Below are 27050 nucleotides of genomic sequence, written 5' to 3'. Positions count from 1 at the left end.
GTAAATAAAACGCGGCCGGCATTCCGCCCATCTCTCTATACGCCTCTAAAAAAAGGTCTCTAGACACGCACCTACGTGATTTTCTATACCGGGTGCCGCGAGTCTCTCGATGCCGCGGATTTGCGCGTGGAATCCACTCGTGCAGTCTGATTAGCGAGTCCTCGAGTACGATCATTGTCGACGTGAACGCAAGGCGACTCGATCCACGACTCGCGTTAAACGGTCTATTATCATTCGCAAATTTGCACAACAGCGATTCTTAATCCGGTCATCCGGTATCAGCCGTATTAGTGGCGTCGGTGTTAATTAAACGCCGCGCGGGCTGGTACAATCGGTGTCGGACGAGTATTACACCCGTTCTTGCCATCTCATCTGGACTTGGCCGGGTACGAGCGCTGATGAATTTAGCGTGAAATCGGTATCGGGATAATTAACCGTCGGTTACCGTCGCGGTCAGCTCGGGACGCGTCGCGTAACCGAGACGCTCGTTTCGACCAGCGATGAAATCGGACGCTCAGCCCCTTCCTCGATTGTCGATCGTTGGCGTAATCGAGCGACCGGTTAATCGACGGATACAGCGCGTTAATTAGTAATCATGCCGCGCAATCATGCCGGGCGTAATGCCGGGGCAATTACGCGCAGAACATCGGCGCCGATTAATCGCGCCGTTAATTTCGGAAGACGCCCGGCTTCGATCGCGCGTCACGCTTCGCTCGCCGGGAACGGTGCCCCCGCTCCGGGAGGACCGTGCCCTTCTTCCTCGACACCCGGTACATCGCGTCCCCGCGCCGCGCTTCGGCGGGAAGGATGAGATACTGGATCCTGGCGCCGCGCGGCTCAAAATAATGACACGGGGTCCCACCGGCGGACCCCGAGAGATGGGGGAGAACTTTTAATTACAAACTGATGACCAAGCCGAACCCGAAAATATTGTCTTCTGAGGGGTGGGGTGTCCTTCGGGGACTGAATATATTAGCGCGAGGATCGATCGAGGTGCCTTACCGGCGCGGCGAAAGAGAAAGATGAAAGAGAGAGAGGGTCGTGGCGCGGTCTCTCCTTTTTCGAAACGCACCACGATGTCGTGGTAGACGAACGGGGGGGGAGCGGCGGTGCTCGCGTGAGATACATCACTCACACACGTGGGGGCCCCTATAATTAAAGCCGAACAACATATCTGTCATGTCCCCGGTTCGTCCGAGCCATTCTAGTTCCATCCACGTCGCCGTTTATCCCGCTTTCACCCTCCCGTTTTTCTTTTCTCTCTCTCTCTCTCTTTTCTTTCTTTTTCTCTCCACGCCTACTTTACATTTTATCCCGAGACGTCGACTTTTTCTCGGCGCAGAAAATTGCCGCAGAGATTCACGCGAACGCGGCGCCTATCCGAGCCTCATTTCTCAAGAAGAGTGCGTACCATCACGCTCCGGCACCCTCGCAATTGCACCCCGACAAGTATCTTCGCGAGTTCATCACGCGAGCATCGTCTCCCGCGCAGATATACGCGTCGCGTCAGGTGCGAACGCGCACATCAGTCGATTTCGACGATTGCGTTACGCGGGTCGCGCGGAGAAAATAGGTAGATGCAGACGGGGGGGGGGGCGGAGATTGGATGGGCGATGGCGACCCTGTGTGAGAACGGCACAAGAGGGGTCCCTCTCTCCCCCTCCGCCTTCCTACAATTTCTGCCGCAACCAATTCCAACTTTGGTGGTGGTGCGCGCGGCCCCGCGCGCGTATAACGTAACTTCTGCCCGGGCAATCTGGCTTGAAATCACCGTTGGGTGAATTATCGCGGGTAACTGCGTGCCGTTCCCCGGATTGCAGCAATTACCCCGGCCTGGGTAATTATCGAGGAGAAGGACTCGAGTGTTGTTTAATCTGTGATCTGACTGCCCGGGGTTCTTCGATTACGTCAGAGGGGGGCCCCCGCCGGTCGCGAGACTCTATCCATCTCTCTTTCTCTTTCTTTCTCTCTTTTTCTCTGTCTTCCTTGGCAACGAACTCGCCGTGACGGTTTCTCAGTTAACGTAATACAGATCGAGGATCTCTTCTCGTCTTCTGCTCTGGCGACTGGCGGCTCCGCCGAGCGCGATTCCGCCGCGGCGTCGTTCGCGGCGGGGCCCGCGGGCTCACGTTCGGAGCGAGAAAATTACCGGGGCCGCGAGGACAGTCGTCTAGCTTTAGACGAACGATTCGTTACGGCCGCGGCCACGATTATCCCGCATCGGCGCAAGCGAGCGCGCGCCGGCCACTCGCGGAATTAAAACGTCAGCGCGGGCGATATGCGAGAGATGCATTCGCGCTCCGCATATTCTCGGTAATCATTTCCAGGAGAGAGTCAAGAGACGCGGCCGGGAATATGAAATTCTTTTGGAACAGGATAGGACAGGCCGACGATTTTATTAACGTCCACGACGGCCCTTTCACCGCGATTATCCCCGCCGTTCCGAGCGGAGCGCGCTGTTGAACGGCGCGCCATGCGCTACGCGCACGATATTAACGGAAGGACGTGCCGCAACGCACATTTTAATCAAGAATTTTTGCTCCTCGCTTGAGAGCCTTAGATCGCTGTAATCGTTATCTCCCGTATCCTTAACTCGATTCAGTACCCCCGCCCCTTCCTACCCCAAGAAGGCGTACGAGGGATCGGTACGTGAGCGCGATCGTTTTGCATTTTATTTTACATGGGGGCAACGCTGCCAGAGGTAGATCGTAGATTGTGCTTGCGGCGACTCGCGGCGCGGCTACGACGCCGATCGTTTCTCGGTTCCTCCCCCCGCCGCGCCGGCTGACCGGCCGCTGTCCGTCGTCGCCAATTAAGATCGTGAGCTCGTGATTTTCACAATTATTACCGAAACCATCGCGCGCCACGGCGTATCGGACTGCAACCGGCTCAGGGGCAGTGAAGAGGGGAACCGCGGCCCGGACTGGCGCAACTTCTGTCGGCGCGGATTACCCAAGTCGCTGGGCTAACTCGCTTTATTCAGCTCGCTCTCGATGTACCAAAGGTCACATCTTATCCCGGCGGTATCCATCAGCATTAATGCAGCAATAGCGATTTCGGGGTCTTTCTTACTGCGCCGCGCAGCTGCGAGACGATCGCGATCCAGTCCGCGCTTTGGGGTCGTCGTGGCTGCAAAGCCTCTTCTTCCTCCGCCTCTCCTCCTCTCCCTTTTTCTTCTCTTTCTCAACCGCGACGCGTCCAGTCTCGATGAACACGCAGAAACGCAGGAAAACGGGGATTGTGAATACCAAAGACGGAAGCGGAACAGCGTCCGCAGCGTTCCGCGACGCGCGTCACGCTCGCGATCCATTCCGGCGCAATCGCGCACCGCGTATAAATAGACGAAGCTTCACGAAGGGGGCCAGGTGTTGCCCGGCTAACGAGGTGCAACACGAGAACCTACGAGCGTTACACCCGCGCCGCGGTAAGAAGGAGCCGCGAGCTAGCGAGCGAGCGCGCGCTGACCGGGGCAAGACGGATTCGCTTGCCTAGCCGTTAAGCTCCAGGCGCGGGGTAATTAAACCGAATGTTAATTGCGTAATCGCGCCGGTGTGGCTCCGCTACGGCTCGACCACGGCTCGACGGTTCGCGTGGCACGCGAGGCCGCGGCGTCGAGAGCCGCGATCGAGCGATCAGCTGTTCTCCAACCGCACCGCGCCGGGAACCTCGCGATGCTATCGTACTCGCCGTGGTTGCGGATCCGCGACCGAAACGCGCGACCCGTGCAAACGTGCAAGAGCCCCTCTCTCGACTGGCAACCATCTTGCTAAAGTATAACGCGTTCCCTGCGGGGGGTCTAACTTAAGTTTCCTCTGTGATTGATGTGATTGATCCCTGGATCAACGACAGTTGCGTCATCCAATACCGCGTTTTTGTGATAATTATAATTATAATTTTTATTTTTCTAGTGGAATAAATTTTCTTGTTGAAATTGAGGTTCACAGTTTGTCGCCGAAGTATCATTGACATCGCGCTTGCAATGAATTAATTTCAATCTCGCGCCGAACAGGATGGATTCAGAGTCTATCGATCGCTCGCCGGAAGCGGCAATAATTCCAAGATACTCCGTGTTATACAACGCGACGGCGCTCGCAATGTAAATAGAACTCTTAGCACACTTCCGAGACTCGGCGAGAATGCCGTGCGCATCTGCATGGGGATATAAATCGTCCGGGGCCACGTCGACGTGCTCTTCGCTCGCCACGCCTGCCGTTTCCGCGTGCACGCGATAATACGTTCCGAGCGCGTTCCGAGGAAAAGGAGACCAGAGGGAAACAGATAGATACAAGTAAGACAGAAAGAAACAGAGAGAGAGAGAGAGAAAGGGCGGGAGACGGTGCTCCGATATACTTTCCGAGAAACCGCGGTCGACTCCTTGGCTGCATTTTACACGGAGAACGACGAGCCCCGGTCGTGTTACGGCTGACCGATGCGGCGGCCCGTGTATCGCACGTGTAACACATTGTATCTCGAAGCGAATCTTATTAGATGACCGGGAAGGGAGAAGGCGTTCAACATCGCCGCTGTCCTGCTCCTCCCATCCCCCGGTGTCCCTTTCCCTCCTCCTCATCCTCCTCCGCGTATGGCGTAACAGTTAATTGCCGACCTTAGCCTGCGGTGCGCGATGCACTTCGACGGCATGATCGCCCAGGGTAACACGGGCCGCTGCCCGCGAACAAGAGGGCAGAAGGGAGGGGAGGAGAGGGGCACGCCGGACGCGTCCCGGAGCTTCCTCCAGGGAGCTTCCTCGACGTTTGGGACGATCTGTGTCTCGCAGACACGGAGAAAGAAACAGCGACGGGGGTGAGCAGGGGGCAGGGAAAGAGAGACGACCCGCGGCTAGGTGACGGGTGGGCTCAACGTGTAATCTGCCTCTCGTCCAGCACTACCACGTATTTAGATACATATACGGGGTGTCCAGGCACGATACGGGCGAAATGGGCGTACACTGTGGTTCCACGTAGACGTTACCGGATGACGGGCCGCAGTCTCGTTTTCCCGACACGACGATCGCGATCTTTAACGGACTGGGATCGGGAGGTTTCACGGGTATACCCCGCGACCTGCGGTCGAATATGGCGTATCTGGAACACCCCGTGTGCACACGTACACGTACCTAGAGCGCACGCATACGCGCGCGTGCATGCCCTAGAAGCATTAAAGCCTCGACGTCATCCTCGGGATCCTAGCGTGGACGGGGCAAGACAACAAAGAGAGAAAAACGGGAGTGGAACGCTGGTGGATACAAGGTGGAAGTAAAACGAGCGCTCGCGCGGGGGATGAAGGGGGTGCGCGTGGGGAAACGAGAAAGGGGGACCCAGGCTGCGCGGAGTGCAGTGCGGAGAGAGAAAGAGAGCGTGCATATAACATCATGCTCTGAAGGAGCAGGAGGAGAAGGAGGAGGTGCAGGAGGTGAAGGAGGACGAGGTGGTGGTGTGTCAGCGAGGAAGGTGGAAGAGAACCGACCGGGGGGAACCGCGGGGGGAGGACAAGAAGAGAGAAGAGGCCGGGAGCTATGCGTGCTCCGCCCCGCCCACGCTTTCAGAGAGACCCAGGACTCAACTTGTCCACCTTCTTCTCTTGGCGTACAGCCACCCGCAAGAGTGCCAGGTCGGCCGGCTGCTGTCTGACAACAACTGACCCCGCCGTGACGCATTCCGTGTTGCCAAGAGTCCTGAATATGAAAACCTCGAAGGTTCATCTTCAAGATCAGACGAGATCTGAGAATTTTTGATGATCGGATGATCCTATGTACGCTCGAGCCTATTATTTGGTTCTCTTAATCTCGAAGACATAGATTGATCCGTTGAATTTTGACAGCGTGAATTAAAGAAGAAAGAGAAACTGATAAGCGCCCATGTTCACCAGAAATATTCAAAGTTGAATGTTCTTGCTTGAAACTTCTGCTGGAAATTATCGAGCGTGTTGATGTCGATGAGCGCGACTGTACTTTTGGGAGGAAAAATGCGGACGTTGGAGGCGCGATTATCGTTATTAATAGAGGCTGTGCTTTCAAAAGGCAAGCCGTAGGTCGTTAAGATCGAACGTGTCGTACTTTGATCGTCGCTAATGCGAACAACAGGAGCACGAGGTCCGCGGGACGTTAAAGACGCGCGCGCTCGTTGCTCGCTTCGAGAGCGACTCGTAGCTTCAACGTTCGCTCGTTCGGACGTGCGAAAAAAAAGGACCGGGAATGTGCCCGAGGTTTCATCAGCGGTGCACATTAGCACTTTGCTTTAAAGATTAAAGAGTACAGCGAGTGCCACTTATGCAAATTTACGAGGGTTACGCTATATTAAATAATGCGTTTTTCGAAAGGTACAAATTACCCTCCCTTGATAACGCCAAATCAAATGATAGGGTCGATTTAACGAGACAATCTATACTTAATTGATTGCGTAATTAATTTGCATTGCATTTGCTTTGCGCGCGTACAGGCGCATCGTGCGATGAAAGCGTGCTTTAATAAATGCTTCCCCGGCGATGGAGTCAAACGCGCGGAGAACGTAAAGATCTAATCGCTGATGTATTTCTAATGAAATTTCTAATCCCTTGACAGATTTATGTTCGCGCAGGAATAAATCTATCACGCGCCACTGGCAATAATAAAGATAAAGTTGTCAAAAAGATGTATAATTTATCATCGGTTTATCGTGACCGCGTGGTATCGGATTCCGCGAGGATTCCACGAGGATTCCGCACGTCGAAGAAGCACGCGAGCGTGCACTTGATCTCGGAAATGTTCCGTGCAGAATCGTCGATTATTCGACGATCCGGCCATTTTCCTCTGCATGGGCGGTAGGTCCCTTTTGATGCGGAGCGTACTCACACGGTCCTGCGGCCGGAGGCATCGTCTCCTGGAACGCTTATCCCAGGTATCCGTGCAGGTCTCCTCGTGTATAAGCCCGTGTCCCTCGCGCATTACCATAGCTCGCCCGCGAGCCTCGGCTCCAGAACGCTCGTGGACGCATAACTCGCGCGCGTCTGCCGGCGAGTAAGTAACGCCGCTTGAGCGGCAGAAATCAAGCGGAAATAACGGTAGAACTGGGGCGACGGTAAATTGTATGAAATTTTGCCACGCATACCTCGAGTAGAAATTGCGAATAAGTCCATCTGGAATCTCGAATCTATATTGATTGCATCGACGAAGCATCATGTTTGCCCCATGGCCAGCTTCTAAACAAGTTTGTGCATAAAATCCGAATGAAGATTGACACGAAATGCTCGAACACAGAATAGTTCGTCGAGAACCGACAGGTTTGGAAACAACGACTCGAAAAAGAGGGGGGCAACATTCAGCCGTCAAAAAGATACGAGGCTTGCACTTGGAGATCAGCAACAGTGAAGCAGGGGGACGAATACGTGCCGAGGGTACGAGCTCAATGTCTTCCACTCGGTGAGCGGACGGGCGAAGGGGCACGGTCGCCCTCGCAGCTCTCTCGACGCGACGTCTCGCTGGCTGAGCAAATACCGCATGTTAATCGTATCCGTGAGAGAGAGGCTTGCGGTCCCTCCGCGTAAAAGCGTAGGAGTGTTTGGAAACACTGTTAAAACATCGCGGTCCGCACGGCCATTGTTCGCGCGGCACAAAACCGGCCGGCGCTTCCGTGGACCTTTTCTGCGGCTCAATGGAAACGCGCCGCCGCCAGCGAGCGAGTGCACGAGAGTGGAGCCGAGCGAGAAGAGCGAGTACCCGTCGGAGAGTAGCCTTTTGTCTTTTAATCGTCGCGTGTGCCCTTCCCTCCGACGCCGAAGGGAATACGGCGCGGAGGGTCCGCCGATTCGACCGGCAAATGGCTGCGGCTCCTACCCTTTCCTCCTCCTCGAGGAAACTCGCGCGCGGACTTCGCATTTGTGTGCGTTTTCGTATGTTGAAACGGAAACCCGCGTGCTCCGGGTACTCCATTCACACGACAGCCTTTATTAACCGAAATGGTTGAAAAGAGATATCGCATGGCGGTCAGCCCGTCGGCTTTCCTGAGAGGGTGTCGTTTCGGGGTAAGTGTATTCTCAAGTATATTCTAGTCGCGAAAACGCTCGTGAGATTTTCTCGAACAAACCTTTCGTCTTTGCCCATCTTTGCGAGTTAGGAGAATACAATATCGCAGTTGCGGAGAATATATTTTGAAAGAAAAGTCATGTCCACGAATTTTCAAGCGAAAAAGCAAAGGTAATACATTTAAAAAAAAGGGCCGGGAGACACGTGTGTATCACCATGCGCCCGCTGCGGGATTAATCGCGCGAGCGGTCCTTCGATCGTTGTCACGTGCGGCCGCACGGAATCCCCGTGCCCCAAAAACAATTTATACGCATCGTCGCCACGGGGGGTGTATTGTCTCTGCTCTCTGTCGGGGCGAGACCAACCTCGAAGTCGCCGATCGACCGGGTGAGATCCTCCCGCCCGCGGAGGAATCCTCCGCCCTTCCATTCTGTCTAGCGGACTCGTGCCACCCGTTTCTGTCGAGGATCAGCCTTTTGAAATTCGTGTCCACCACCGCGGGTGGCCGCCATCGGCTACCCCCCGGCCCTAATAATTACCGCGTGGGGAACAAGGTCTTTATCGTGGGACAGAGTTCTTTCGTCACGAAACACTCCTCTCGGCGCGCCTTGTCCTTTTTGTGATCCTCGCACAGTCGCGAGGATCACGAAATCACGAGATCAAGATTCACGCCGGAGGATCATGAATATCGTGAATTCGAAGAGCCGCCGAGTCGATGGTATCGTGTTATGTGAGTGATTAAAAATAAATAATAATGAATCGGTTATTTAAGTAATTTATTCGTAAAAATATTGTTTGATATGTAACATTGTATAAATTACAATACAAAGATATTGTGGTTGCACAATCCTGCCTATTCGGTCGTCACTTTTTAATTACGTCACGATCACGCGATCGGACTTACAAGGCGTATTACGCTGTCGTGTTTGCCTCATTATCATAATTATCATCGTTCGGTTATTCTTGCGACTGTGTACACATGAACGAGAGGATGAGCCCGACGATGACGATGACGACGACGAAGGCGCCTCACTTTCCCGCGCGATATGTGGGACGAGAAGAATCCTACACGGTCCATTCTCGTAAGTGGATATTTCCGAGTGGCACCGAGCTTACCGAGCAAGCGACGCACGACTCACGTCGTACTCGCCGCGTCTCTTGAGGTGTCCGTTTCCGCTTCGCTGATGATACAAACCCTACCGGATTGCACCCTATAGTATGGTATGGTATATATCCATCCGCGGTATAGAAAACGAGGTGCGAAGGTTGCAACGTGATGATCCTCCGGTGACCGCAAAGACCAAATTTCCGAAACGGCTGGTTGCGGATTCGCGCGACGCCGCCGCCGTTTATTGCGAGGCGGCTGTGAGCGAATTTTCAGCTGTCCCGCGATAATCTCTGAGCTCGAATTGCGCCATTGAGCCGCCCGAGTTACCGCAAGCTGCTACGTCGGCCAAAACGCTACCCGGCGCGCTAGCTAATTGGAAGCCTCGAAGTGCGTTAACAGTGTACGGTGCTCCAAATCGTGCCGCCGCGTAACAAGCAAATCGCCACCTAGAATCGTTCCGAGCGGAATTGAGCGGCGAACGGCGGGGAGGAAAAGGATGTGTCTAAATTGGAGCGTGATTCGATCGGCGGGGGAGGGAGAGGGGTTCGAAGCACGTTCCGCGGTTCTCAGATGCAATAAAAAATTCAAAATACAAAGCAGGATGTTTTTAATGGTGCTACAAATACAGGTAATTTTCTTCGTCGCGTTACCGCGAATTCGACGTGGCGAGGTTGCATTTCGAGGTTTGTGGCAGCAGCGATCGAGCGAGGGAGAAGCGCTCCACCCTCTCGCGGCTTCTTATCGGTCGCTCGTCGAGAGATAGATAGCGGACGCCCGTTTCCGCTTCATTGATATTGAAATGGCCGGTGGCGTCAGGTTGAAAGGGGCGTCCGACAGCGCCGACACGAAAAAACCGAAACGACACGATGACCCTCGAGGCGAGAGAGGAGCGGCTCGGAAGTAGACATCTCCGAGTGGTCCAGCGTCGTCTGCTTTTCTTACCTTACGACCCTTACGACACACGATGTCTCAGAGGTCTCCCTTTCCCTCTTCTTTCCCTTTGTCCATCTATCTGTCCGTCTCTCGGTAGGCGCACCTCGGTCGGGTATAATACGACACGTAATCCTCTCGCGCACGGTCCAGAGAGATCCCTCTCCTCTCCCTATCTTGAGGATGCACTTCTCCTCGCGAGATGCAGCGAGAATGTTTACATTTGTCTCCTCCGGCGGGGCTTGCGCTTCGCCGGACGCCTCGCACAAAGAGCGTTTTATAGTCTGGCGTCCCGCGGGCGCGCGCGAAGGGAGAGGGAGAGAATTCCTCCCTCGTCACGGCGTGTCGCGGCCGGCGACAAAACACCCACAAAGCCCGCCTTGTTAATTACAGCCGGCGTGACCGCCGCAGCATCTGCATCCGGAGCGACCGCCGTCGCTGCCGAGTCGTCCAGCTTTTCGAATCTCGCAGGAAGGAGGGGAAGAAGAAAGGGGGATTCGCCGGTCATCGAATGGTCATCGCGATCGTCGTCGGGACGCGAGGGAATCTCGTCGTTTCCGCCGCGGCTTACTGAGATGACGACGAATGCAATCTTCTTGCAGAAGAATGTTCTCTTTGTTGCCACGGTGGATCTTGGATCACGCGCCGCCTGCGAGAAGCTGGACCCGTGCTCGGCAGCAGCAACTGTGTAGATCTGGTGCATCGGAATTCTGATTAATCCGTGGGCGTCACTCTGATGGAGCAGTCACCCGGTTCGGTTTTCGATGAATGAACTCGTCATTCTGAGAAAGTTAAACCTGCTTTCTTTTGACGACACTCTTGACGTATGTCTGCATTTTTCATGCAAATGAACGACTTTGGAATTGTACAGGAATTTCACTGAGATTTCGAACAACTTTGCTGGCATCTAGTCTTCACTTAATGGCAAATCCGCGGAACGCAACATCGATCCGCGATCGATGAACTCTGGGACCGCCAGGAAGAGGTCTATTCTCGAACTCCACGATCGTCACTCTCGCTTGTTTATACTGAGTGGGACAGAAATACAGAAGTGTCGCTGAGACGCGAAACATCTGTCGCGTCGTGGACCTGTCGACGTCGTCGTCCGCGTCGTCGTCGTCGTTCTCCATCCGAACTATTTTCGCTCGTGCACACCCTGCAGAATCGACAGGCTGACGAGTGCCGGTGGCGACTGCATTCCATCTGCCGTGCGAATTCGTCATTTTTCGCTTTGCCAAGTGTTTCGAGTGGACTGAGACGAGACCTGGAACACAAGCCGGACAAATTACTCTTTCCTGTCCTTCCACGGAAAAAATCAATCGGGGAACTCTCTTTTTAAACGTGATCAACGCACTTGTCGTACTGTCGCTCTTCTCAACATGGAATAGACAAACTCGATGACAGGCAGGAAGATGACGCTCGTATCAATGAAAACTTCATTCTATTAATAGTTGAACCCCCCGCAGGTCGGAATCAATGCTTAGCGTGAAATAATCGAAAGAGCCATTAGCGCGACGTTGCGGAATCGAAAGGAGCACGCACCCCAGAGGAAGAGAGAGAGAGAGAGAAATCTTGTAGGGAGGAACCGATCATCGCGCGTTCACCGATCGCACAATCCGTCTTAGAAGATGCGTTAAGTGAATCGTACAACGACGTCGTTGTATTGGCGGGATAAATCGAGAACGCTCGGCGAGAACACCCCTGTGAGCAGCGGACTCCCAAGAGTTGGCGAGAAGAAGGAGAGAGAGAAAGAGAGAGAGAAGAGAGGAGAAAATCGAGTGCTGTCGTGACTCGGAACGACGCTCTGTCGCGCAGCTGGCACGAGACCATAATATTTTCCGAACACCAGGGAATCGAACGTGACCCGGCTCGACGTTAGCGATTTATTAAAAGATCGAGAGCGACCCTGACGCGCGATTCCTCGCTGAGCAGCGCGTCAACTTTGTCGTCGTCGTCATCGTCATCCTCTTTTCTCGTCCTCCGCGGCGAGAGAACCACTCCGGCGCGGCACTGGCAGAACCGATCGTTACCCAAACTGTCGCCTGGCGGGCTTGCGTGCAGGAATGCGATGTGAACCGGCCATTACCGCGACGCGGTGTCACCCGGAGGAGGGTAATTTCGCCTCGAAAGTCCGCGTCGGGATGTGCTGCCGAGACGCGGCCAGGAGAGCCGCATTCTTGCCATCTGCAAACGATCACGTCTCTCCGTGCTGGTCGCTCGATTGCGCGGTCGTTTCAACGAACTACGCGGATTACGCGTCATTACGAATTTTATAGCCTGCCGGCAGAGTGCCGCGATGGTCACCGGAACAATCTAGAAGCTGGAGTCGCCACTTCGAGCGGACGTTTCGCTTATAATCTCGGAGCGATGATTTTATTCGCGGTCGCAGGAGAAGAACACAAGCGAAAATTCAGCGCGTTTGCAATCTTGCGGAGACGACGGTCAATTTTTCGTTCGTCCATCGTTCAACCATCGCGGTATCGTTGGCAGATGCGCGGTTAATCCGCGCACAGCTGGTCGACCTCGCGCGACGTATATAGGTGGAGGCTAATTCCTCTCCGCTTTAAGTTCCGGTGAAGGAGGATACGCGGTCGAGGTTCGCGGGACCCGCAGGTGTCCGGCCGCCTCCTGGAAAATTAAACATCCGGCGGTGGACGGTATCCTTGAAGCGGCCGCTTTAGCATCCCGCCGCGGATCACCCGTTGCGGAATCGCGATCAATCGTCAATTGTGTGTCAATGGCGGCCCGTTCGCCGTTTGCGGTCTCCTCTCCATCCGGGGGTGTCTTCCCCATTGCTCCCTACGTCTTTTCACTTTCGTGAGCTGTATAGTACAGCTGCTTAATAGCCGCGGGGGGCGTTCCGCGGTCGTGCGTGAGCAAACAGAATATCGCGCGGAACCCCGTATCCTTGAGCGCGCGAATAATAATTGTAAAAATACACGGCGCGCAATTGTGGAAATACTCTACGCACGGCAGATCTGCACAGTGTCTTCGCGGGACATAAAAGACGTCTCGCGGACGGGCGCTCGACAACCTACCTGGAGATGGCGGATGGGCGGTGAGGAGGAAAGAAAAGGGATGAAGGAAAGAAAGACAGAGCGTACGACTCGGCGTATGACGACGGGGCGCCACGTCGTTTCGGCGATGCAATCCGGGAAAGAGGGCCATGTGCGGGAACCAGAACTCGCGGCACTCTCCTCGGGTACTCGGGGAAATTGAATTCCGCGTGAGCGGCACCGCGCGTGTAGACGCGTCCCTGACCGCACGAGAATAGATCGCGAGATACATTTCGCGCACTTGGGAAGCTCTCGTCCTCCTCTCGGAGGATTGATCGAATTGCTCGGCGTTGCTGGCGAACGGGCGACCACTATGAGATCAGGTTGCTGATCGGTTCGTTGATTGGAAAAGGAAAGGGTTGCGGATCCAAGATCCAAGGTCCACATGCGCTTAAGAAACGAATGATTCTTCGGGTGTGAATTCCAAGGAAATAGGGCATATTTTATCTCTGATTAAAAATCTGTATGAAGTTAGTGGTGTTCATGATTATTGATAATTTATCTTTCTTTTTATGTCTGTAACAACGCACATAACAACGCACATAATTATTGGTATTCGAGACAATTAAGGACAATGCAACGATAAACAATAATTTCGAATAAATTAATTATCGATGATTATTAATCTGACGATTGATATGCACCGGCAATCAAAATGTGCACACATTTATGGTATATACGTTCAAATCAGTCGCGATTTCGGCGGATGAAACGCAACTCTGAAGAACCGCACAGTCTTCTGCTTCGTTCCCTTCGTCGAAGAAGCGGCAGGCTTGGAAGATGCTCGAGGGAGAGAAACGTTATGATGAGGAAGAGAGGTACCGACCGATCGATACAAATTGGGAATGCGATGACGCGGCGCGTTCTGGACGAGGATCATCACCGGAGCGCCGGGAAAAATAACAACGGGGCCCAATTATCGGCTCGTTTTGCTGATTTGCCGCGCAGGGCCGTCGTTATTAGGGCCCGCGTGGTACCGCACCCTGATCGACCGATCCGCCCGATATCCCGGAGCCGGGGACGTACACCGAGGATGTCAGAAATAATACAAATTACCGAGACACCGATGCGAGAGAGCAAGAGAAAGTGAGAGAAAAAGAGAGAGACAGAGACAGGGAGATTCTAGTCCGTAATTTCCCTCGCAGTGCGACCACGTCGTCGGAAGGCGGAGCACGGTCACACCTTCCGAGCTCGTATTCCCTCTTCGCACTCCTATCCCCCGGGCTCCCGTTCCGCCCTCGATCATTCTCGTTTCTCTGAGCGCGATTCCCTGCCGATCCGACATGCCGACAGTCATCCTCTCGTGTATTGTTTTTATAAGGAAACTCTCCTGTCATCGTCGCCGGACTCGAGAAGATCTGGCCGGATTCCGACGGTGCCCCGCGGGAAATCCGAGTCGTTTTTCGCGAGGAAGAGCAGGGAGCTGTGTAAACTCTGTTCGGCGGGAATTTCACTGGCTACCAATGACACACGGATGTGCTCGTTTGTAAAGTCCGAAATTGCACGTAGATGTTGGGAAATTTTGAGGATTATTCTGCTCGATAAAACGATATCTTGTCATTCACAAATATTGAAACAAAGAGACAGATCAACAATGTGATCTCTTTCTTTTCAACGAAGTTACCTGATCAATATATAATAAAATGATTACATGTCAATCTGTTTCTAGGAAGATGTATATATATCGAGACGAAATTAATTGCTTGTCGATTTACACACGGGGTGTTTTATAATTATATCGTTGCAGATAAGGTTCTCTTAAGCGCGCGCGGGAACACGTCGTTACAGAAAATTGCGATTCGGTGTTTTTCTCGCCGGGATGATTGAAGAGATGTGGTAGATGGTGAGTCCCCTGCCCACCTCGGTGCGTTCTCTTTCGGAGGATCCAGGTAAAGACGCCGAGTCTCTCCGAGCACAATACGCTTCCCAGCGAGCCGTAAGTTATTATTACTGGCTTCGCCATTGTCCGGCTGTCAACAATTAGTTTAGATGATGCTTCAACATCCCACCGGACGCGACGCCACCTGAGATGGGGCCTCACGGTTTATCCCCGTGGTATTCGTGGAAAAAGTACGCCGCCGCAGAACAGAATAATGATCTTCTCATCCTCGTTACGTTGCGCAAGACTCCGTCTGCCGAGAACGATCTTCGGCAAACGGACTGGGAGCTTCGGACTATCGAGAGTTTCGTACACGAGGATCTCTGCAAAGAACAATACGCAAGTCGGAGCAAAATCAAACTGAACGGATAACGATAAAGTGCATTCAGTGTGTTCGGTACGATGCGTTATTTTTCTTTGGCAGAGAGCCGACCGCGTTTTCCACTCCTCTCTCAATTCCGCGTCGCGGCTTCCTCTTTCCCGGCGGCAGCGAGCGACAACCTCAAACGACGAAGAACACGTCGGCAGGGAGCGAGGATCGCATCCTGATCCTTGGGAGAATCGTAGGGTGAGCGGGGCTCGGGGAGCGGGAGCACGCAAGGATGATACAAAATATTAATATCGCGCGCGTTTCCCTCATAACTCACGGGTCGCTGAGCGCGTTACGCACGCTCGACGGCGTCTATATCCCAAGGGACCCCAGTGGCGTCCCAGGATGAGTAGGATACCGTCGGATCGCACGCGGAGAGACAACGAGAGAGAAAACGGGCGAGCGAGAGGAAGAGAGAGACAGAGCACGAAAGAGATAGAACGAGAAGGAAAGAGAACCGAGAGAAGCAGAAAGAGAAAGGCGCGGGTCGGGGAGTGCGCAGTGTCTTTGTGCTTTTAAAGGCTCAAGGACCAGCTCTCGGCCGAGGCCGGGGGCCCCATTGTGGCAATCCTCGGCCACGAGATTGCCGTGCGGAAGAAACGGACTGCCGCGTGTGTTCGCAAACGACGACGCAGGCGGCGGCGGCAGCGTACGCGAAGTTTACGCTGGAAAAACCATTCCTCCCTTTTCTTCCCTGCCTTTCGTCGGTCCCATTATGCCCTGACATAACTCGTCAAAAATATTGTGATTGGCCGACCATTGAATATGACGTTACCTGGACCCCCGATCTTCGGGCCCCGGTCCCAAACGACAATGGGGGTCTAGGAAGCGACGCTCATCTGCCAAACCAGGCGGATCGTGATCGTTACTCTCCTTTCTCCGGGCGGTGAACATCACGAACGGGGGGAACTGCGAGAGGAAGAGAGAGAGAGAGAGAGAGAGAGCGGGGGGAGGAAAAAATATGATATTTTCCCTGCTCGATGCGCGACGTGTCTCTGGAATTTCATACGGTCCCCGCGCACAATGGCCGCGGCTTGTTCAGGATGCGAGATGATTTTGACGACGATGAGGCCCGACGTGCGTATCGCCGACAAGAAGGAAGTGCGCACGTTGCCGCGCACAATGCGTGTTTGCTTCTGTTTTCTCGTGAGATTACGTGCCTCGCGTGCAATCTTGAACTCCTGAGGGTGCGCGACCAGCCATTCGGACATATGCCAGCTTCTCTTGGTTCGACAATCTTTATTCTTCGATTCATCGTCCCAATCGCGTTACGCTAGCGCATAACATCATCAGTGTCTACCTCGATACTACATCAAAATTCCAAAAACTTCGCGAAGAAATTCTGTTGCGAGAGAGAGAAAAGCATCCGTCACTGCAACGCTAGCGGGAATGAAACGCGCCGTCATTGCGAGCAACGCGTTATCGCGGGAAATGGCGTCCCGTGGGACGCATCCGGCAATTCTTCCGGACATCCGGGATCGACCCGAGGTCCCTTCCTCGCGTCCACAAAGCGCCCGACATTTTAGGCCGGCGAAGACGCCGGAAGACATCTTCTCTCTCGCTCTCTCTCTCTCTCTCTCTCTCTCTCTCTCTTGCTCTCTCCGGCAGCCTTAAACGCCAGGGCTAGTGAAACTCCTTGCGTGTATCAAGCCCCGCTGGCCGTTGGCTGCAGCCCTTTACTGGGGGGGCCTTTAGGGTTGCCGCGATGATGTTGCAAATTTAATCATCTGCATACTTGGCGATTACACGGAACGCCGATCACAGGGAGGTCGTCGGGCGCGGTCCCCCCTCCGGGCGCTCATCCGGGAGTTTGTCCGAACTCCGTTTACGGTTTAGGATACATACTCTCTGTAGCCGTGGACAGTAATGGCCCTAACCACCCTCCACTTTCCCGTCCGCCGTCCCGCTGCCACCCTCGTCGCTTCCGCGCGCACTTCCCCTCTCTCCCTTGGTCGTGTCCGTCGCTCCTTCGAGACGCGATTACGTGCAAACACGCAACGACGTATTTGCGCTCTCGAATTGATTTAATATCCGGCGAATCCCGATTCCGACGATATCTCGTGTTGCCAGGTCCGACTTCGCTCTCATGTTTACCTGGCCGGCGAATGCCAGAAAATGCCCGCGGGAAAATCTGACGACCTGCTCGACGAAACTTCGCCGTAACTTTTTTTATTAGACCCTGCCGGAGGCTCGAGTTCACCCCAACACTGGTACTAATCGCGTGTACGATTTTTCGGTACGAACATTCGGGATCAAATAAGGAGAATCGAGGCGTCTGCGAATCAGTCAATGTCTTTGCCTTTAACTTCTCCATTCACTTTTCGTTAGAACCTTATTAACAACAACGGCAATGATCGTGCGCTTCTCGTTGCCGGAAATCGCAAAAAATGCTCCCTCTTTTTCTCTTCCTGTGGGTCAAGCGCAGCGCGATCAGATACGCTTTGGGGGTGAGGAGAGCAAGGGCGCGCGCGCGCGCAGGTCGATATCGCGGGGTTGCGAAAAAAGGGCGCGGTAATTGCCGGTGGCGTTGCAGCAGTCCTGGTTGTCATGGGGTTCGGGGGACCGCTGTCTGCATTTGGCAAATGAAAACTTAACGAGGTTTGCTGGAAAATTTCTGGCGCTCGCGCCCGCGCGCACGGGTACGCTCACCTCCTCCCCACGGACACGCGCTTCAAAGTGACACGTGCCACGACGGAACGCAAACTCCCGCAGCCACCTCTCAGCCCCCTTGTGCTGTTCTTGGACATTCGCTCGGTCTTCCATCCCATCGGTCGCCACCCTTGACATCGGATACATTTCGATGGTACCAACGTGTGTCTCACCCTCTCAACCCCCGGCGGGCATTTCCGATCCCGCCTTCCTGCACCGTCACCCCCTCCGGGGGCCATCTCGCGATACCAATCAACAGAGGCATTCCCACGTAATTGGTTTTTACGTAATGTTAAGCAGGCTGAGAGAGCTGAGTTGCCGCCGCGGACTCCGCGCGCGTATATTTGTTTTCCGTCGATGTGAACTCGCGATATTCGAGCTCGGCGCGGCGCGAGGGTGGCCGGGAAGAGGGGAGGTAGGATCAAAGCCTGGGTAGGATCGGCGGAATTAATTAAACGGTCCGATCCTCCTACGGAACTTCCTTGCCCTTTTTTCTCTCTCCCGATCGGCTGCGCTCTCCATCCGTCGGTATCCCGCCGGTATCGGGAAGGGGGATTCGAGTGGATCGCATTGGCAACTGGAAGTTTGCGCGTGCAGCCGCGCGGCTCCGAGAACCGTTTGAGGATGCAGCGCGCGTGAGGAATTGCGTCTGCATTTTTGCCCTCGGCTTTCGTTAGACGTTACAATTCGTCCAGGATTGTGGCGGTTTCCCGAGATAAACTCCCGCGACGAGGGTCTGCGATACTTTCGTCTCGCTCGTTTGATGCCGATCGACGATGTACAAGTACCTAAAATATGTTTCGACTTGTCGTAATTATCGGAATTTATTACATATCAGAAATTTCTGCTAATTCTGCATTAATATTATCTTTTTTATTTTGCAAACGTTCTCTTTTTTTTCCTTCACGCACGAGAACTTTTAACAGATATTTTTAACGCGCACATGGTTTGAGTCGAGAACTATGATGCTATTTGTGTTACCTACAATTTCACGCGAAAACATTTTCTGTCGCTGTATTTACGGATAACTCGGCGTGCTGCAATGAAGAGAGAGACCCGCAAAATCTCTCTCTTGCGCGTCGCGCGAAGCCTCATCTACTTACGCGCGCGATAGGTCGAATTACCGCGGAACAAGAGGAAGAGAGCCAAAAAAAGAAGAGGGAAACCGGAGGTGCCTCGATGAAATTCCATTGTGCCGGCGTTTTAAGCCTCTCGTTTCGCTTCCTGCTATTCTTCCCTCTCGGAAAGTTCCCGGGGGGCGCACCCTCTTGTCGCTCGTTGTCACGGGTGGCCTTTATTAGCCCGCCCCGCGAGGATAAGGGCGACTTTTTTATTTCCCCGCGACTTGACATCCGTCGATCTCGCTTTCGCATCTACCACTTGTTGCACGCGCGCGACCCGCCGCTTCTTGCCGCGACACTGGCAGCCGCCACCCTCTCTCGCTTCCCGGGCTTTCTTTTGTCATCCCCCTTTCGGACGGCAACGTCGTAATCCTCCCCCGGTCGAACCCAGAAAAAATCCCTGATCCGCAAACACTCGAACGACTTTGAGAAATATTTTGTCACTCGCATACGGATTAGCCTGCGAATTCGTTCGACCGTTCCGATGTATTTGCGTATCTCCTCGCGTCCCTCCCACACTCTACCACTGTTTATCGAGATCCTGCGAAAACTGACGGACGTTACCCCTCCGCGAGGATTTTATTGCAGAGTAAAACAGCGGTATAAATTCTTTTTTGTACCAATTGTGCAAGGAAATTGCGTCAGCAATTCGCTTCGAGAGAAACACTAAAAGTCGCAAAATATTTCATTGAATGTAAATAGTTGGTGTAGTAATCAATAGATAGGAATTGGAAATCATTTGTCAGGCTGATTAATTTGATTATTTATGTAGCCAACAAAGAGAGTAACTTTGCGTTACGGGAAACGTATTGCTGAATGAGAGCCCCTGCATCGAAACCACAAACCACGGACCAATATAATGAGATTTAAATTACTGTGGGACCTGTGACACAGTGTGCTTTTTACGAATCGTTACCTGCGCGACTCTCATCTTCCGTAGCCAATTAGGGATGGAAATTCGATTTGGCATTCCCGTCTCGGAATAATCGATTACCGCCGCAGCGGCTTATTCCGATTTCGTTAAACGACCGACGACAAAATACCCCGGGGCTATCCCTCCGTTCGTAATAACACGTGTCGCACGAAAGTAATCACGGCGGCCGGAATTCGAGATGGAATCTTTTTTGCGCGCTACCATGACTATCAAATACACTTCGGATCGCAATGGATCGCATTTGTACACATGCGCTCGGAAATGCTTCCAGGACAGGAGCGAATCCTTGTTTTTCAGTCATGTTGAAATGTTTACGCGTAGAGATCTTCATGCCGAAAAATTTTGTCAATATTTCCTCACACGTATTTCGTATCCAACATTCGACGGATTTCAAATTTAATTAACGTTAAGTCTAATTAACGCGAAGTTAATATTAATTCAGCAACGTCGTACCATCGCATGCGCTCGTATTTCATAGGAAATTGCGAAACGACGACGATACATCTGCCGTACATCCGTCCTTCGCGTTAAACAGATCGAGCGGTGCCGTCGTGCATTTCAGCGCCGAACATGCGAAGCGTGCACTCCCGCAGCACTCGCGAGTTCGCGCTCGCACGAGAGCGGAGCCTTGCGAAAAAACGTAACCCGCGTAGTCGCGTCTCGAATCCGGTAAGTGACTGGACGCGTATAACGCGCGCATAAACTCGCTTCTCGCCAGAGCTCCGGGCTGAAGAGGGAAGGAGAGAACGAGCGAGAGGGACGCATTAAAAGTCAATTTGTCAGGGAAACGATCGCCGTCTCTCCTCGAGGTGTTGCGGCTGGTGTGTATCGCGGAGGAACGAACGAATGACACGGCGGCGGGAGCAGCTACCTGCGCTCCAGCACAGGCACGTTATTCCATCAGGCAACCGGCCAGCAACCGGCCTTTTTCCGCCTGGCGCTTTTTGTCAATCAATTAAAGCGCACTCGCCGCAATTTAGAACGCATTAAGACACGGCCCGCGGCGGCGGTGCGGCATTCCACGCGTTTCTCCCGTCGTCCTCGTCGTTGTCTTGGTGCTGTCTCCGCCTTCGTTCCGCGTTCTCGTTCGCGCGCCCGCGCCGAGTACCTGCTCCCTGAAAACGCTTGCAAGAACTCGGAACTCGATGCGAAACGTGTCACGGAGCTGGTGCTCGCGGACCGAGCGGACTCGCCTCGCCTCGCCTGGCGCGGGCGATGCAATCGGCGATGCAGCGCACTTATCGGCGTTCCGTTTGGTTGCTTTCTAAATATGTTTACGCGTGGTTAGCAGTGTACGTACTGCTTTTGATCGTAACGAGATTCATTCTGGTCCTTCTATGTGACACGCTCGATTGCCTCGGCGCGGGGCAATTATTACTTTCAACTGTCCCGAGAACGTGTCTTTCTTGATTCAATGTATCCAACTGCGAAGCTCTACATAGAGAGATCATTTCTCTCTCCTTCTTAATAATCTGTTATTATTATTATAAATCGTGAAAAAAATGCGAAAATTGCGAGCGCAGATCACGCAAAGCGGGTAATTGGACAGATGATACGATTGAATATTTTTCTCTCCTAAATCCATTAGGTTTTGTATTTCGCAGTATGGTTTTCGTCAAATGAGACATTTTATTCGCGAGAGTGCGATATTTTAATCGAATTTGGCAGCCAATAATATATTGTAATAGGAGAAATCAAGCACGTGTTACGAACTTAATATCCAACCGTAGGACGCAGCCTACGGAGAAGATCCTCCTGGCGGGAAGAAGCTCCCGGGGCAGGACCTGTCATTACCGAAATCTGTATTTAATGCCGCGGCGGCAACACTTTTAATCCCGGCATTATCTGATTATCGCGTTCTCGCGGGAGGAACGAGCGACGCCTTCTCCGACGCGATCAAATCTCTGTCGGGTTGGGAGAGAGAGAGAGAAAGAGAGAGGAGCTCTATTTCCCTCTCTCTCTCTCTCTCTCTTCGAACGGTCGCTCAACGACGAAAAGCCAGAGGAGGATTTTCTACGGTTTGTAGATCGCATCTCCCTTTCTCGTGACCCCCGCTAAAATCTCCGCCGCGTCTATGTTATCTGGTCGGCGTGATCAGCCGATGGAGGCTGCAGTCCGTACATTGATTTCGATAGTTATCGACCCCGCTCTCTCTTTCTCCCTATTTCTCTCTTTTTTTCGCTCATCCCTTCTATCTTTCTCTCTCTTCCTTTCTGTTTTCTTGCCACCCTGCTCGCTGAGAACGCGCATTGTAATCAGGCGAAAGGCAGAAAGCTTGCATAAAGAATGGCGCGGTGTAATTTCGGTAATTAATGATAATGATGTACGATAATGAGAAATAATACCTCGACAATGAGTTAATGAGAGCAATTATTTAGCGAGTTCGGCCGCGGTAATAATTTATAATCGTTACACCGTTTATCCCGTATTTAGAGTACGCGGATACGCGAGTTGACTCCAAGCGGTCGCGATAAAATAATGAAAAGTGCTTAACAATGTCGAATTGATTATTTTTTATCTCGAATCCTTGAATCTTTACCCAAACGACTCAATGGTTTCACCTTGATGTCATAAATAAATAAGTATATCATTATCGCACGTGAGCATCAAAACATGGAAAATGTTATTCCCACTTCTGCTTTTATTTCAAGCAACAAAGTTTAACAAATTGTCGTCGTTTAGCAATTACAGCTTAAAAATGGATATATATAATATATATATTTCGTTATCATCCTTACAACATATTCGCACACGTGCAGGCCACAGATATCAAGACGAGCACAGTGGCGAAGCACGTCGCGCGGAGCCAATCGATTTCCGCTCAGGTCGAAACTTTCCGCGTTGCTGCACCGTGTCGAGTCCGGTCGCGGAGTTGGCCTTCGTGCGCATCCTCACGCCGGCAAACAATTATCACCAGTCTCGGGTTTTACCGAGGGGACCCCGACCACGCGGCCGGACAACAATGACGATGACGACGACGACGATGATGCCGATGACAGAGAAGCCCACGGACGTCTCCCACGGTGGCTGATGTCAGAAGACGTGCGCGACAAAGTACGTGTCACGCCACTCCCGGTTCGTTTGAGCTAATTGCCGGGACCGCTCATCTCTCGCCTCCATCCCGAGTCCCGTCATCGCCGGGTCCGATTTCATCACACTCACCCCTCATCCCTCTCCTCTGCTGACCCCTCGGCCAGTTTCTTCTCCCGATCCTCTTCACCGGTCCGCCTCGACTCGCTGTGTCGTCCTCTCGCCCGTTCCGCGGCTTCTTCCTCGATCCTTCTTGCTCGGGTGGCCTTACACTCCACGGCTCACACCGGCGCCGCTTCGTCATCCCGACTGGAATGAGAGAACCCGCGACTACAAGTTGCAAGCGGAACGGCGCCGATGCACCTGGTATCTTTGCAGCCTTGACTCGGTCCTGCCGCGCGAGTTTTGCATCGCATGGGAATGCCTCGTGGGAAGTGATGGAAAAAGAGGTGACGTTAATCGGATCCCCTTCTCCCTTCTCGCGCTCGCCATCTCGACGAGGATCGAAGAGTCGCAGATTCCTTCTTCTTCGATGCGTCGCCTTCCCGGCTGCGTTTTCCTGAACGAGGTGCGAGAGTTCGACAAACGGGAATCATGAGTGCGCGCGATTGGAGAAAACGTAATGACGTGCATGGGTCTCGTATCGTGCGGGATCTCTCGTCGAGCAATGCGTTCCGATGATCTCGCACGCATCGCGCGAGTCGTCTCGCACTGAGCCGATGTGGTTCTGGCTCCACCCCCGACTCATTTCTCGTTTGAGAAACTCGTTTAAATTCATTCGGAAATTTATTTAAAAAATCTTTCCTCGCGGCCCTTCACCTCTGATCCCTCTGAAGCGCGCGCGGACGAAATCAGCGGGATCCAGCGGGGCACTTCGCGCTTAAAAACGCTTAAACCGAAGCTCGCCGCGCGTACCCAGGATAATTACCGTCCGCTTCGTTAGATCTGTGCTCGCTGATTAACTCCGTAAAAGCTTCTCTATCTCCACGATCGCGATTTAATATCTCGCTTGCGCTCGGCGCCGCGGACGTGAGCACGCGCGCGCAAAAATGCCATCGAGCCGCTCGACTCGACTCGGCTCGGGTTAATCTTTGCGATCTGCTTCGAAAGAGAGACGTGGTGTCCTCTCGAGGTCGACAGGCCCGCATAATACCGTCGGCACAATGGCCTCGTGGACGCGCGACAAAGAGCCACGACTTCTCGACAGTGCCGCCCGGGTCCTGTAGGGCGTTCCCTCCCCTCTGACCCAGGGATAATCCTGTTACTTGTGCTTTTTACGGATCGTTGACGGGCGCACGATGTCACCGGCGTGGCGCCGATCCGATCACCGATACCTCTGAAGCTGCACAATGCTTAAATCGCGCGCGATCGTCCGCGCGCGCACAATGACTCTCTTTCTCGCTACGTCCCGGTCGGTACCCCCTTGGTGCTCTCTCTTCTTCTCAGCTCGGTCATCGATCCGGAAACTGTCATCGACCGAGACCGGCGTGTCGTCGATGGGGACTCGGGTGCTTGCGTGCGGTCACTTATTTGCGGCGATCCGGGCGACCGAACGACAATGCTGGGATGAAAAGGGGGACAGATCTGATCCGATCCCGGACAATGGCGACGCGTGTCTTCCTGCCGCGTGTTGTCGACCGCAAACGACCGGTGCCTCCTGCGACAAGTGCCAATTTTGACCGATGGCCCCGGGGTCTGGCCGATCCCCGGAGCATAGAGATTTTTTCCTCCGCCTTCCGGACACGCGATCGGGTAGCGCCGAACGAGGGACACCGAAGGAACACCTACGACGTGCCACCTCCGCGTTTCCGCACGACGGGCATTGTGATGTCTGTCCCCGGGGAACTCGCGAACTCGTGAACTCGCGTGGGACGTCCGCGTCGCGCTCGAGTCCGCGAGAACGAGCGCGGATTTCATTAGAAGCGCGCGCGAGCGGTGATTAACGTGCCGGCGCGTGTCCGAGCGCACGTCCCACGCGCAATGTCCGTGTTGCATCACGCGGTTTGATGCTTGTTTGATGCAGGGGGTCTCGAGACGTCGTGGGATTTTGCGCGACAGAGTTCTCGGGTATTGAAAGTCGCGAAGTCATTGAATCTTTCGACAACTGCGATCTCGTCGATCGCTTGGACATTTTTTTCTTTTTGTATGTGCTGCGCTTTTGACTCTGCGAAATTGATTTGAAGGAAATTTAATGAAATTAATGAGAAAATCATTTACATAATAAAATAGGACAAAATTTGATACACGCATATATACACTATTAATATATCAATTATTGCATCTAATCCGCGCTCTTTCGTTTCTGTTTCAGGTAAGCAAAGATGCGATTGGCTAATTAGCGGCATCACCTATCGGTCAGGTCAGGGTCAACGTTAATGGGGGACGGGATGAAAAATGCGTGCTGCTCATTGATAGTCAGTGAAAGTGCGAATTTTCGTGCTCTCTGAAAACGCCGCGAGACACAGATTTCTCTTACAATCGATTATTGGCAGGGTTACGATTCCGATCTAACCCTAGCTCGTCACGCTTCACGATACGTTGCGAATTCGTCGCAATTTCTCCGAATACCCAAGGGGCGCGATTTGAAATTGGTCTTGCCGCGTCAAGTCCAAGATATACTTCGCGATCAACACAATTTTCGAGACAGAAACATTACGTGCGTTTATTGGATTCTCCACATTCTTTACGTAAAATCAATAATATCAGGCATGGCAGAGTTGCGAGTTTTATTGGTTCTAATAATATAATACATGCCAAGAAACGGAGAAACTGCGAGAAGTCCAAACGGACTATCGCTGCAAATGAGAGGTCAATCATCGTCCGTTCCGCAGAAATCCTCAGGCCTCAAACTCGGACAGCTCTCGGACAACGGAAAGACACGTGTTCCCTCCATTGTGCCATTCAGCGAGTGTCGGCAGAGTCGGTAGTAAAAACAATTTAAAAGATCAAGTTTCGGCAGGTGGCGGGTTTGAAAAAAAAAGAAAGAAAAAGCGATACTAGGATTCACGTGGAATCCGAGGCTCGTCCCGTCATTCGGCGAAAGAAACGAGACGAAAGGAAGAGAGAAAGAGAGAGAACCATGCAAAAAGATCCGCGAGCGACGAAACGAACGAGCGACTCCGCGTGCCGGAAGTCGCGGCGGCGAACGATGCCTCAAATCGCTCAGAGAATCGTCGTCTCCGCTCTGGAGCTGTTACGTAACGCGAAACTGTCCGTTCTGAGAGGCCCGGCGCGGCGAGAAGGCGTGACCGATCGCGGCTGGCCTTGGCACTCGTAATTTATGCGGGATTTGTCATCGCGCCGGTGAAATCGAAGGGGGCCCGATCTCCGGCGACTCTCTCTTTTTCCCATCGCGGGGAGCCTCCGGAGTGTTCGTCACGGCGGCACGGCACAGCGCAGCCTCAAGAATAGGAGTCACGCCTATCCTCGAAAATGGAAGATGCGGGATAATTAGCCACCGGCTTGTTGGCTAATGCATCCTTTTGTCTCCGTACGGCACGTTATCTGATGACGAGGGACTCCGGTAGCCCTCGCGCCGCATCGGAGCTCACCTCGTCTCAAGATAAGGACGTCCGATACGTCCGCGAGGTGGAAAAGCTCTCGAGAGAAAGGCCGCCGCCGCCGTGGCGCAACTCGGAGAACCTAGAAGAAAGAAGAGGGACAAAGAAAGAAAGACAGAAAGAGAGAGAGAAGGAAAGGTGAAGAGAGATGAGGGAAGAGGGACTATAATTAGACAATGGATCACGTCAAACGTCGGAGACCAAGATCGGTGGCCGATCGACGATGCATTATTTCTCGTAACGTAAAATCGGAGCGAGGAATTAAACGCAAAACTGATAACGAAGAGATAACGAGAAGATCGCTCGGTAGGAAATTGCGTTTGCCCGTCCCCGAAAGGGACAATCATTGCCATCCCTGGGGACCAAAGAGTCTCCATGACGAAGAAACGCTCGCCAGAAGCGACCCGCGTTAAT

The 27050-nt window shown here is 53.1% G+C and overlaps 1 protein-coding gene across 1 annotated transcript in view; it reads left to right on the top strand.

Moving 5' to 3' along the window:
* The window catches only part of LOC105284711, a 149632-nt gene extending 122948 nt beyond the window's left edge, over positions 1-26684 (top strand). The window contains exon 4 of the mRNA XM_011348438.3: positions 25388-26684. Within this exon, the coding sequence (XP_011346740.1) occupies positions 25388-25452 (65 nt within the window). The 3' untranslated portion in view covers positions 25453-26684. The remainder of the gene's footprint in view (positions 1-25387) is intronic.
* The last annotated feature ends 366 nt before the right edge of the window (positions 26685-27050 follow it).

Source organism: Ooceraea biroi, chromosome 9, assembly GCF_003672135.1.
Source record: "Ooceraea biroi isolate clonal line C1 chromosome 9, Obir_v5.4, whole genome shotgun sequence".
Classification (NCBI taxonomy): Eukaryota; Metazoa; Arthropoda; class Insecta; order Hymenoptera; family Formicidae; genus Ooceraea; species Ooceraea biroi.
The sequence above is the reverse complement of the archived record's forward strand: the minus strand, read 5'-3'. Positions and strand labels throughout refer to the sequence as shown.